General features: G+C 40.0%; 2 protein-coding genes and 1 long non-coding RNA gene across 17 annotated transcripts; 2 read left to right on the top strand and 1 right to left on the bottom strand.

Moving 5' to 3' along the window:
- Positions 1–37: 37 nt before the first annotated feature.
- LOC116925397 (dual specificity protein phosphatase 3) lies at positions 38–1,670 on the top strand. The gene is made up of 5 exons (XM_032932088.2): positions 38–354; positions 525–687; positions 761–884; positions 969–1,080; positions 1,316–1,670. Exons 1-5 carry the CDS (start codon positions 212–214, stop codon positions 1,452–1,454), a joined length of 681 nt encoding a protein of 226 aa, XP_032787979.1. The 5' UTR covers positions 38–211; the 3' UTR covers positions 1,455–1,670.
- Positions 1,514–8,142, bottom strand: LOC116925388 (A disintegrin and metalloproteinase with thrombospondin motifs adt-1). 3 transcript variants are annotated; one of them, XR_006648199.1, is made up of 18 exons: positions 8,008–8,142; positions 7,477–7,694; positions 7,223–7,409; positions 6,979–7,156; positions 6,868–6,917; positions 6,578–6,811; positions 6,261–6,519; positions 6,054–6,195; positions 5,934–5,980; positions 5,767–5,848; positions 5,531–5,693; positions 5,357–5,452; positions 5,166–5,286; positions 4,864–5,091; positions 4,507–4,796; positions 4,222–4,433; positions 3,544–4,099; positions 1,514–3,430 (listed from the first exon to the last, which is right to left on the bottom strand). XR_006648199.1 is itself a non-coding variant. In XM_032932063.2 (16 exons), exons 1-16 carry the CDS (start codon positions 8,074–8,076, stop codon positions 4,293–4,295), a joined length of 2,505 nt encoding a protein of 834 aa, XP_032787954.2. In that variant the 5' UTR covers positions 8,077–8,142; the 3' UTR covers positions 4,110–4,292. The 3 variants fall into 3 exon arrangements, 1 of the variants encoding a protein (XP_032787954.2); XR_006648200.1 differs by having other exon boundaries at positions 1,514–4,099; XM_032932063.2 differs by lacking the exons at positions 1,514–3,430; positions 3,544–4,099 and having other exon boundaries at positions 4,110–4,433.
- Positions 5,596–12,230, top strand: LOC116925401. 13 transcript variants are annotated; one of them, XR_006648208.1, is made up of 14 exons: positions 5,596–5,698; positions 5,758–5,858; positions 5,925–5,985; positions 6,041–6,238; positions 6,297–6,501; positions 6,566–6,764; positions 6,835–6,908; positions 6,965–7,107; positions 7,242–7,399; positions 7,463–7,702; positions 10,043–10,219; positions 10,346–10,480; positions 10,567–11,120; positions 11,176–12,230. It is a non-coding gene; the product is annotated as an uncharacterized LOC116925401 (long non-coding RNA). The 13 variants fall into 13 exon arrangements; XR_006648210.1 differs by having other exon boundaries at positions 6,591–6,764; positions 10,043–10,480; XR_006648212.1 differs by having other exon boundaries at positions 7,242–7,386; positions 10,043–10,480.
- The last annotated feature ends 7 nt before the right edge of the window (positions 12,231–12,237 follow it).

Genomic DNA, 12,237 nt, shown 5'->3' with positions numbered 1-12,237 from the left:
AAAACAGACAGGACGGATCGGTTTGGTCGTCAGTCTGGTAGCTAAGGCTGTCCCGTGCAGGACGATCCTTCCGCTGTTGCCAGTCTCCCATCTTCCCGTTTTTTTCTTTCTTTCTGAAACGGCAGACTTTTGTTTTTTTGTTGTGGCGAGAAAAGCAGCGCAAGTCAATTGAAAAGGTGTGATTGAATCAAGGCTTTTGTTATCGTAAGAAATGCCTTCGACCAGTTGGCGTTCGCATTTCCTACCGTCGTGCAGCGTGGCCGAACTGCAGGACATTGCCGACGGCATGTCGGGATTTGTGCTACCAACCGAACCGGCAAACGAAGTCTATCCGGGAGTTCTCCTCGGTGATGCGTGAGTTCATTTATTTCAACAACAAAAAACAAAAAAAATTGGTTTTCCTTGTCTGTTTGTCGTCTTTACCGTTTCATCCCGGACCATTAAATGTTGGCACTTGATTCGGTTCAAGTGCGTTGAAAATGGCCAACGTCTAGAAAATGTGCTGAATCGTTTACTCTGTCTAGACCGACGGCGCTATCAACGTACAAACTGAATCAACTCGGCGTGACTCACGTCGTCAACGTGGCCCAGGCGCCGACCATCTCCATGTACCCACCGTCCGATACTCTGAAACATTCCAAATGGCAAGACTGGGGAGCTGTCGGCGGGTTCGTCCGCACATCCGAGGTGACGTTCTTGAAAAACAATTGATTTCAAATTGGAATCATTTGGAATTGAACGTTTCACGTGTTGTTAATAGGCTTATTACAGACACGTTGGAATGGAATTTCTGGGAATTCCGGCCTACGATACGATCACTTTCAACTTGTCCAGGTATTTCTACGAAGCCGCTTGTTTCATTGACGAAGCTCTCGCATCCGGAGGTACGTTCTTTGATTGATAATTTGAAAAAAAACAAACAAAAATGAATGCCAAAATAATTCGTTTGAACTTTGGGTCGTCATTAGGTACCGTTTTGGTTCACTGTCACGCGGGAATCTCCCGCAGCGCTACCATCGTTGCCGCTTTCCTCATGATCAAGCGCGGCATGACGGCCCAGGAAGCCATCAGAATCATCAGGTTAGAGAGCTACGCTTATTATATCATTTTCTTATTTAAGATGGGATGCTCATTCCGACGGATCGTTTCATGTTCTCGGGAATCTGTCCGACTTTGGGGGGAAAAAAACATTATTTATTTTTTATTTTTTCGTTTCGCTGAGGGCCTTGATCTTAAAATAGAAATGGAGCATCGTTAACATCTTCTTTGCTTTTCTTTCTATTTAAAAAAAAAAATGTGTGTGTGTAAAACACAGGTCCCGACGCCCGATCCGTCCCAACTCAGGCTTCATGCAGCAGTTGTGTGACTTGAACGAGACCCTATTGGGCGAGAGAAGGCGGGCCAGGGCTGATTTGGCCGCTAGAAATGGTGGCACTTCGGTCGCTGTCCTTTGATTTCTTACCTTTTTTTTTCTGCGTGTGTGTCGAATTCTAAACCGAATTCTTCACTGAAATCCATCATCGTCGATATTGCTCCGGGGATTCTTCTTGACGTTCTTCATTTTTTTTTTTCCTTATCTTTTCTCCTGCTGTTCTTCTTCTTCTTCTTTCCTATCCATTCTGTAACGCACTTTTTTATGGGCCAATACAATCAAGCAGTTGATGTCGTAACAGCTGGTCTCCCCCCCACCCGTTTTACGCAACTCACGGAAATAGCCCACTATTTACCACCTAAAAAGAAACAATCCAGTTGTTCGACTTACCAACTGGAGGCAAACGTAGACGTTGTTTCAACAATAACCGTATAACTAAAGTCACTACTTTTATTATTTTGCTTTTTGTTTAGTTTTTTCTCCCAGAAAAGTTAAAAACAAAGTATCACGCACGACAAAGTCCGCGGGTTAGTCCAGACCGTGAACCTCGTATACTTTGTACGTTTTTTTTTCTTCTTCTTCTTCTTCTTCTTTACTTTGAACTATTTCCGTCTGAAAAAAAAACAAACAAAAGAAACAATCGTTCGTTTGTTTAGTATCAGATGTCACGTGTTGGGTTTGCCTTACGGACTTTGACGAACGTCATCAGTCGTCGTGCAGCGTAAACAAAACAATAGTTTCTGTAGGGTATAAAATGACCTCGAGCGTATCGATAGACTTCTTCTTCTGCGTCCCCTTTGGCTTCTTCTTGTTCCGCAAAGATGGACATTCAACTGAGAGTCATGCGAAGCCACCATTACTAGCCAAAGCGACTTGTGAAACAAACAGAAATTCAACTAGTTATAAAAACAAAGTACGCCAAAGTCTGCAACGAGAGCGCGATGGAAATCGGAGATGTCGTCTTTTAAATGCCACCTTCATCCCATCTCCTACCGCCTCCCTTTTCCGTCTTTGCAAATCCCGTTGAGAAAATGCAAAAACGGGGAGGCAATTATGGGAATATCGCGTGATCGATCATCCTTGAATCCTGCCTCAGGATCCCAAAAAAAAAGCTGCGAGGTACACATCTAAGCATTTTCTGCTCGATTCAGCAAACTCCCGCGTTGATGCAACACGCAATCGCCTTGATTACTATAGAGCCCCTATCGTCTCTCTGCGCTCCTGGCTTTAAATTATCGTAATTACAGGTACGTGGAAAACTTACAGAACAGTGGGCACGAATCCATTCAAAACTTTTTTAGGTGGCTGCATAGAGGTTTGGATAATTTCGTGAATAAACCGAATGCTTGAAATATACCTCTAAATTTGAGTGTACTAATCTTACATTTTACGACAGTCTCCATAAAAGTGGCAAAGCCATTCCAAAAATGGACGCACTGTGCGAAGGAGACGTGGCTGGGCAGCAAGTTGTCGCCGTGCCCGTCGTCGTTTCACGACGTCTATGACATCGCCCCGGCGCCATCACCTTTGCAGCAACAACAACACATCGATCCAGCAAACTTTTTTATTTTCTTTCTTTTGTTCGTCAAGTAGGCTACACCGTGATGGGCTCCAATGTTGATGAAGGACGCCAGAGAAAATGGATCGTCATTTGTAAGGCAAATTAAGGTACAAATATTAGAAAGGGGCGAACGTGAGTTGATTGCTCTTATAAAAACCTCTCGCGCTACACTTTGCCCAGCTGGGGTTCACACACCTACCGTTATACATCGTTCATTCCCGTTCTTCCTCTTTATTTTTCATTATTATATGGGGACAACTGGCAAGGTGGCATGCAGAATGAACACTATGGCTATTTTCACAAAGTGACGTTATTCTGATACGTGCTACAGTCGTGACGACCTTGCGTGAGTCAACAACGCGGACGCATATAAATGTCAACTAGACTTATTTGCAACAAAAAAAAAGAGAGCCACGATCACCTATTATTTACTGCTGCTACTATACGAGGGTTCGTTCCATGGCGTTCTCTCCGAATCAGCTTAATATCGATCAGATCTAAAATTTTTCACAGAAAAAAGAAAAATGAAAAGTAAGTACACGAATTCAGACAATACACTCCACTTCTAAAATCGGCTTCATGTGGTTTGCATGATCGATATTATTTATACCTGCGTCGTCCATGTTTGTCTACCAATGATTAATTGTAAGCCATTGCAGGACGGGGAATCATTAATTCGTTCCTGAATGTGTAAGACCAGTTAAGAGTACTGCGTATTTTACGTCACGCGGATAAGAATGAAAGTCTGTTATAAGAAGGGAATGTCCCTTATTTGCCAGAGCCATTTTGTTGATGGATGAAACGAAAGATGACAAACGTTCAGTCCCGAACTTGTTATTGTATGACGGATGTAAACAATATTCGTTGGTCAATCGGATGTTTGCATGGCTGAATTGCTTACTGATCGTTAGGGAAACATCACATGACCAATTCTAGACATGTAAACTTGAACTTGGTGAATTGCGAACCATCCGAACACGTGCCGCACTTGCACGTGTGTTGACTAAGTTTAGTGCAGTGGTTGCTCGTTGAATTCGATTGATGGTGGGGAAGGTCTTCTACCACCTGCATTGGCATAGGTGATTTTGCTCACCGTGTCACTATTGTAGTGATATTGTTGTCACCAGAGAAAAAGGGAGACGAAGACCTTCATCTCTGGTCGTCAACTAAAAGATTTTTTTTTTTTTTTTTTTAGAATGAATCCGTTTATTCTTGACCTTCTCCATCCCACAGCTGACTAGAATATTGACCAGAAAAAAAGGAAAAGAAAGGTTTAAAAAAAAATTACCGTAGTCCCCGGGTTTACACGATTGAGAGATCCATCCACCGTTATGTCTTTCTAGCTTCGTTTTTTTTATATTATTGAGGTGGCTTCAAAGTGATGAAATCAATGTCTTCGTAACCGAAATGGCTCTTTAGAGTCTCTTCAGCAACTTTTAGTGTCTCAGCATCAATTTCTTCTTTCAGAGGATTCCCATCGTTGTCCAGCATAAAGTAATCCTTTGATAAAGGGTTTCATTAAAAACATAAGTCGTTAATTTAATCAGGCTCATTCAGTGTAACTGAATACTACCTCGAGAGATGTAGGAATTTTGTGATGGATTTTGCCCGTCATCTGAGCGTTGTTCGCAAAATTTAAATCTGTGTTTTTTCCTTCGCTGCGAACTAGCCCTTCGGCCACCTTAGTCGAGACGCAGGATCGTTGTAGGCAGTAAAGGTCCATCTTTCCGTCATTTCCGCACCAAGTACCGTCGGGAAAATGAGCAGAAACTTTTGGTAAACTATTCAATTCAAAACGTGGCGTGTAAAAACCCTCTCGATCGTTCCGCTTGCAAAATATGGCACACGATTGCCAAGGCCGTCCTAGCAAGAAAATATACATAACGGGCCTTTAGTTAACTTATGAACAGGACAAATAGACTAAACGTACTTTCAGAATATGCTGCTTGTATGCCCACTCCTTTTCCATCGATGAAAGGCATCTGTTGACTAAATTTGGCACACTGCTGCTTGGCGAATTCAACAGACGGCAAACGAGATTTTCCATCGCAAACTTGGGTGTCATCGCAGATTGATGCTTTGACACTGGCACCTTCGCAACGATGTAAAACATCGCTGGGCGTTGGATCGGTACACTCCCTCTCACTTGCCACCGCTCCTGTTTGGCATGACAGATATTAATTGGTATCTAAAGTGCGATGAGTCTGTTACATTTTAGATGCCTGTAGTTACCTTTAGATTTCTCAAGACAGCCAGACTGACAAGGTTTATGTGTCCAATCAGACCAGCCCCCTTGAACCGATTTCGCAATTAATGCACGGCCGACTGAGACGCATTCGCCTCCGTTACACCACTAGTTACAAAGCGTAAAGTATAAGGGTTTTGACAGCGAAAAGTATCCATGATTTGTTTTAAACAGTCACCATTGAGCTTCCACAGATTGTTCCGGGAAGAGCTGGGCCAGAAATGTAATAGCCATCACGATTTGGCGTTTTACATTTCATCGAATTGCAAGATTCCTATCGAATGGTTAAGTTACCGGGCTTTATAGTTGAATGATAATAATATCACATGTTCATTTGTTTATTTTTTCTTACGGCAAGGTCGGCGTTAGAGGCAAAGTAAGCAACAGCAGCCTTATCCCGTAGCAGAATTCGACATTGTTCGTCTGCTGACCACAGCTGGCCAGGCTTGTTTCCATATTTGTTGTGGTTATAATCGGGAAATTTGCCCGTAGGAACATCGTTCATGCAAGTTTCTCTATGGTAAACGATAAGTTTAGACTTAAGTTCAATTGTTCCTCACGTCCTTGTTCTAATTTAAGAGGACATACGTAATGGCAGCCAAAGTTTTAGCGCTGCAAGTTGACCATGTGGTTTCACCTACGACGCCACGAGAGGGACTCATGATAAAACCTATTGGGAGGTCGTTTAAATTATGCGTGACTTTTTTAAAATCTTAAAATATTTTAGTTTTTCATTTATGAATCAGATACGTTACCATCCCTGGCGCATACGTTTCCAGAACTATCATGGGACATCCCCAAACTATAGTAATTCATTACCAATAAATTCCATTGCTCATTTTTAACTTATCTCGTTTCACAGGATCTCTACTCACTTGTGGCCAATTTCATGAGCCATTACGTAGACTGAGTTAAAACCAGTGGAAGGATATGTTTGACCTTGTTGGTTTGTTACACCAAGCTCTCCAATAACACAGTTGTAAATACCAGTGCAAACACCAGTGACAGTGGATAGACCTTTTGTTATTGTGAATATGGTCTACAATTATCTTCTTTAAGGGTAGGATTTTAACTTATTTTACCCATTGTTGCATAATTGTTTTTTCCTTTCTCGACAGCAAAAAAATCCAGCCCAGACAGTAAAAGTGCCATATCCCAATGCTCTGCATCATTGTCTGAAGGCTTGTTCAGTTTTGTTTGAAAAGCACAGAATGAATCAAGCATTTTGCCACGTTCACCGCCAGTGTGTAGCGTGGCTGGTGGCTTTGCATGGAATTCCATGTAAACTATCGACAAGTCGACTCGCTGACCCAGACTAGGAAGGTGGTAAAGCGCTTGCATCTACATCGAACTCAAAAGTAATCTTTCGGCTATTAATATTAATCAGAAATTTTCTTACCGCATTGACAAAGGCAAGAACCAACTCACGAAGCTTAACATACTCTTGTGTCCCAAAATATGGCATAAACAAAGCCAAAGCTGCTGAATCCACAAAGATTCCCAGTTCAATCACTTTGTTGGGTGCAGATTTTTCAGTAATCGATTTTTCCAGAGCATTTTTTCGTGTGTGTTGATTTTGTTTCCCGGTAGGAATTTTATTACTTTTACGCTTTTCAAATGTTTTAGTTTTCATCTGTTTTTAAAACTCATTAATAGGATCGGTTATGGTCAATTTTATCTGCCTTTTACCACTGGTTCCCGAGTTACGTTCTTGGCCCTCATCCGAATTGGTAGTTCGACTATACAAAAATTCATATATATACTTTAAAAAAATAAGTTTTTTTAGTTTTGCGCGTTCACCTTCACAGCTTGCTTGATGGGCTTGAAAATGGGGTAGTGGATCAATTGGCCGAACGATGTGAGCCCCAATGATAATAGTTTCGTCCTCGTTATCAGGAGGAAGGCTGAGCATCTGACGAAATCTCGAAGGTACTGGTCTGATTTCCAAGGATTTTCCTTCATCGATTAAGTAACCATCCTGTATAAAATATTGGAGTGATTACTCGATTATCAACCTTGAATATTAAAAATATGTTGCTTGTACAATGTCGTCGTCGGTGCAGTGACTGAGAGCGGCGACTACTTCACCATCAGTGTGGAGAAAATGACATTCGGTGCCTCTGGGATGTTCTTTCACAATTTCCTCGCCCAGTAATCCACCACTTCGTACGACCGTCTTCATATTTGGCGCCATAAGAAACGTGTTAGGTCGCATCTTTAGGTTATATGTTCTAAAAATTATATGGTTGAAACTGATGGCTGCAATTTGTATTAAATTTTTCAGCAAAATTTCCATACTTTCCATTGGCAGAGAAAGAATAATGAGCATGGCTGTCTTGTGGACTGCTTCTCTTCGTGTTACGATTATCGCCGTTCGGGAAAGGACGTGTAGGGGCGGACACTCGGTGACGGCGAATGTAGATTACTTCATATTCGTCAACTTGCGATGAATTGACAACCCCAAATATTCGACCCAACTCGTCCACAGTCATCAACGTGTGCAACTTGCGAAATAACTAGAAAGGTACGTATGTTTTATAAAACGTAATTTATTGTTAAAAATAAAGAGTATTGTTGGAAATGGGGTTGGATAAACCTCAAAATTAACCTCTATCTTCGCACGGTGTTTTGTTTCCCGCTTTCGGAAACTGAACCCTCAATTCAGGCATACTATTTTCAACTAATTTTTATCATTTCTATTGACAGGCTCTTTTTCTACCTTTTCGTTAAAAGTGCCGAGTTGTGTAGTATGCGGCTGTAAGCCGCATTAATTAATTTGTAATTGAATTAAATTACCCATAAATATCAGGTAATAATAAGTTATCAAACCTCAGAGTTGGGTTGAAGCACCCTTGCTGACGTCAAGGCGATGGCTGACAAAAACAAAATCCACTTCATAGTGAAACTGTGTGAAATTCACTGACTCATGAGTGGTAAAAGAAGCAACTTATATACTTGAGAAAGTTTTTTGTTTGTTTGTTTGTTTTTTTATTTAATATAATATTCATACTAACATAGTACATAATTTAAAATTTCACCTGCGTACCAGTATACTATCAAGTATCAATTATCTTTGCTTTTGTCTTCCGGCTGTCGAAATAACGCGGGTTGTTGATGCGTTGTCAAATTATTGTCTTCGTACACGTGATTTTTTTTGTCTGTTTTTGCATGCAGGATGCCTTATTCCAAAGTTTATTCTAATTCTCTTTTTGGTGTCTTAAGGCATTCATATTTCTTGAATGGATATGCGGCATAAGAAGAACAATGTTACAAGTATTTACTCATTATTTATTCTTTGTCGGATGATAATTTTATCGTGCTTAATAATAGTACTTAACATTGACAAGAAAGAATTTGAACCGTTGTTAAAATGCAGTTTTTAGGGTAGGTAACATATAATTTAAACAATTTACCACTTCATAGTCATACCATCCTTTTCCTATAACCTGGCAAACGGTTCACTGAAAGCAAGCAATCATCGCCAACACAGTAAAGCAAATTACAGCGGCCATAGTGTAATGCATGCTGAAGAAAACCGTTAGAATTTGTTCAGGTTGCTGACTTGGCCAATCCCGCATTGCCGAAACATCCTTTGTTCTTTGTTTTTCCTGTACCAGAGTCATAGATTAGAATTTTCAGTCTACGATTCTGTATGTACTAAAGATTGTATTTTGACAGGTGGCTAGGTAGAAAAAGAAAAAGCGGTTGAAAAATGGCCTTTCCCGAAGTTCTTTAATAACCAATGGCTCGCTCATACGTGAGAAATTTCTGTCACATTGTATCTTTCAAGATAACGTTAGATCCTTAGAACAGTGGAATTGCATTTACTCAAAGGAAAGAGTAATGTAAAGGATAAATCTTTCTAACATTACCAAGGTGGATTTCCAGCAAATCTAGCTATCTTTTTATGTGCGATGTCATTATCCCTTTTTTTGGGGGGGTAGGTTTTTTCTCCTCCCTGAATAAAATTAGAGTTTGGGAAACGAAAATATGAAAGCCCATTGCTGATTGGCTGTTGTATACTTGATTCGTGTCCTACCTCCGCATTTCGTTGCACCTTATTGCAACAATGAACAATCTATTCCAAAGAATATCCTTGGGCAGTTCAAAAATTGAGTGAAGAATTCAAAAACGTATTTGACGTAATTAACTCAGTATCACACAAACTTTCATGACGGGTATTTGTAAAGTTTAGTTCTCTTGTTGCCTTCGTAGTATTTTAAGGATTCTCGTTCCCAGTTTATAGTGCGTTTTATTTTCAGGAACATTGTAGTAATCCAGCAATCTAGGATAGGATAAAGTTTCCTCTACCAGATGCCAGCTTAACCACATTTAGTTTTGGGTCAGGCTGTCCTGCCCTTGCATCGTGCGTATCGTTTCATATTTGCGTTTTCAAATGTCCGACTACCTCTTTGTTTACCTGTTTCAAGCGACCTGGCTGTGTTTCTGCGTTGAGTTCAAGAATGGCGAGGCAATTCACTAACCACAATATGATCTGAAATTGGTATGATGGAATTCTGGTATGATATTGCAAGTATTTTTCGTACAGAATGATCAGAATAACACAAATATTGAATAAAGTGCTTGAAGGGTGTTTACTTAAATGTAATGTTTACTTAAATGAATTTAACAGATCTTAAATGATGAAAAACCAGTAGCCTTCATAGATTATTTGCCTAGTTGCAAATGCTAATGAAACTCATTTTTTGAAGAATAGAATTGATTAGTTACTTGGAAAGGTACAATTTTGGTCCTTAGTATCCTGTTGGAATTTGCAATGCATCAATGTTACCAAAATGTTCATATGCTTAGACGTCTTACCAAGATTCTGTGTAATTGTACTCAATTTTTCTTTTGTCTACAGTTAATACTAGGACCATATCACTCCAAAAACACAACTGGCTTGTGATGTGATATCAGCTCTCACTGTAGACATGGATCTCGGAAGTTCTTCAGACCTATGTCAGCCATAAAAGTGTGGAGATACTGTGCTGGTTTTAGAATAATATCAAAGACAACAATGCAGCTTTGAATCAGCAAGGTAACTATTGTCATTTGGTTAGACCATTAAACCATACTTTCAAAATAAAGTTTCTCATTTGGAATTTGGGTTTCTAAATGGATTAGCGTCTAAATAATGTTACATTTGTGCATGTTATGTTGATAGGTGCACAAGCAAACAAGCCTTAGTTGCATCACCAGCTTAAATATTCTACCTGTGTTATTGCACTAGCTATTAGTACATTTCTTGTTGAACCTCTTTAACTGGATCTAGCAGGATTAGCTGAGATGTGATTTTGTGGTATTATGCATCATATGTTTGATACATGATAAGTTTATTAATTGGAATAGAGTACAGTTTTAATGGGATCCCTTGTTTGTTATTAGATTTCACATATTTTTAAACCTTTTTGGCTCTTGGCGCTGCGTTCCTCTAGAATTTATCCTGTTGCGTTCAACAACAGTCGACTTACGGGACTAACGATGAGAACATTAGCAGCAGTGAATTTGATTGCAGTCTGGCGTTTGCTGCTGGTCATTCACGAGTTCCCAGCCAATTGTTGAGGACTTACGCCAATTAAATATGGCCTCCGCATCAAATATAATCAAATCCATCAATAGCTTTACTCCTATGTAGGGGTACAGCTGAAATGGAAGGGATACCAACCATTTTTAGCCTTCCGTTCTACCTTGATCCAACCGTTCACTTGTCGCCATCGTTACTCTGCCATCGACGGCCTCGTCTTGGCTGCCATTAAAACTTTTTTTTTTTTGTTTTGTTTTGACAAACGAGTAATTGATTACAAAGACAATGATGATTTCGAAAAATCAGCAACAACGATAGCAGTATGCGGTTCAACCATACCAAAAACAGCCTATTGTAATCTAGCATTCGCACCTTGAAACAGAAGCCAATGATCAACTCCACTCGCAAACCAGAGGTGATTAATCATATTTCTCATCCGTACATGAATGGTTTGATATGTGGTAAATTAGTGTGTCGATTTCTTGCTTTAATTTCATTAGAATGGGTCATCCAAATCATACGGACGTGATTCTGGCAATGGCAGCTCCGAACAAAATTATTCTTCTCCACATCAGCAACAACAGCAAACTAGTGGAATTATATACTGACCACGTGGAAACAACTACGCCCATCTAGATTCCTAACCGATCAAACTAACTCGCTCCGTTTGGCCGATAATCACAAACAACAATTAGAGGCTCCAACAAGGACAGCTACATGAAAATTGACCTGAGACAAGCTGGAGGTGCCCGAAAAATGTGGAATGATGAAACGGAAGAAGGTGAAAGCGGAATACTTTCTGATCCTGTTTATGAGGAGATTGAACGTAGCGCAAGATGTAGCGGTGGCAATCTCTGTCCATGCAATAACAAATACCAAAGTCAGTTGCAACGAGAACGGACGGTCTTGCACTACCAGCAGCCGTTGGATCTATGCATCTTGTGGCCAGTGAACTGTTCTGGAACAGCAACGGATTCCTGTCGTCCAACAGAAGCTCACCCTCTCATCTACCGAGTGCTGATCAAGTTTGAAAAACGAAAAAAGTTGAAAAGAAAAGAAATTAATGATCAGAATTGAAGAGGACGCTTGCAATGTCAAGAGAAGAATCACATAGAAAAGAAAATTTCGTATCATGTGATGTAAACTTTGCGCATGTGGATAATCAGAGATAAAGAGGAGAATTTCTCTTTTTTTTTTTCATTTTCTATACGAAAATAGGAAAGAAACAAAGAAAGGGAAAATAGATTTACATTTTAAAAAGCGTGTTATTGCCGTTGTCTCTTACAATTTACCTGAATATCATGAGTGGTTTGACGTGGTTTTAGTCAATGATACGTCTATATAATGATATATTTAATTATATTATGTATGTACACACAAAAAAGCTCAGAATATCAACCCTACAATCCTCTCCCCTCCAACTGACTTGATTATTTCGCGTTATAGTTATGTGTCTCCCGTCTAATCCAACTGTGTCGATGAAGAAACTTGTGTTTAACAAATACACAACTTGGTCTGAACTGCATTTTCAG

Source organism: Daphnia magna, linkage group LG6, assembly GCF_020631705.1.
Source record: "Daphnia magna isolate NIES linkage group LG6, ASM2063170v1.1, whole genome shotgun sequence".
NCBI lineage: Eukaryota > Metazoa > Arthropoda > Branchiopoda > Diplostraca > Daphniidae > Daphnia > Daphnia magna.
This window is presented reverse-complemented; position numbering and strand designations above follow the sequence as displayed.

What these genes read in the sequence shown, in the direction of transcription:
- LOC116925397 (XM_032932088.2), top strand. Translation starts at nt 212, where the DNA reads ATGCCTTCGACCAGTTGGCGTTCGCATTTCCTACCGTCGTGCAGCGTG. An exon ending in GGAGTTCTCCTCGGTGATGC is followed by an intron (nt 355 to 524) that starts GTGAGTTCATTT and finishes TACTCTGTCTAG; the next exon opens with ACCGACGGCGCTATCAACGT. An exon ending in GAAGCCATCAGAATCATCAG is followed by an intron (nt 1,081 to 1,315) that starts GTTAGAGAGCTA and finishes TGTAAAACACAG; the next exon opens with GTCCCGACGCCCGATCCGTC.
- LOC116925388 (XM_032932063.2), bottom strand. Translation starts at nt 8,076, where the DNA reads ATGAAGTGGATTTTGTTTTTGTCAGCCATCGCCTTGACGTCAGCAAGG. An exon ending in AAAACTTTGGCTGCCATTAC is followed by an intron (nt 5,694 to 5,766) that starts GTATGTCCTCTT and finishes CGTTTACCATAG; the next exon opens with AGAAACTTGCATGAACGATG. An exon ending in CAATCTGTGGAAGCTCAATG is followed by an intron (nt 5,287 to 5,356) that starts GTGACTGTTTAA and finishes CTTTGTAACTAG; the next exon opens with TGGTGTAACGGAGGCGAATG.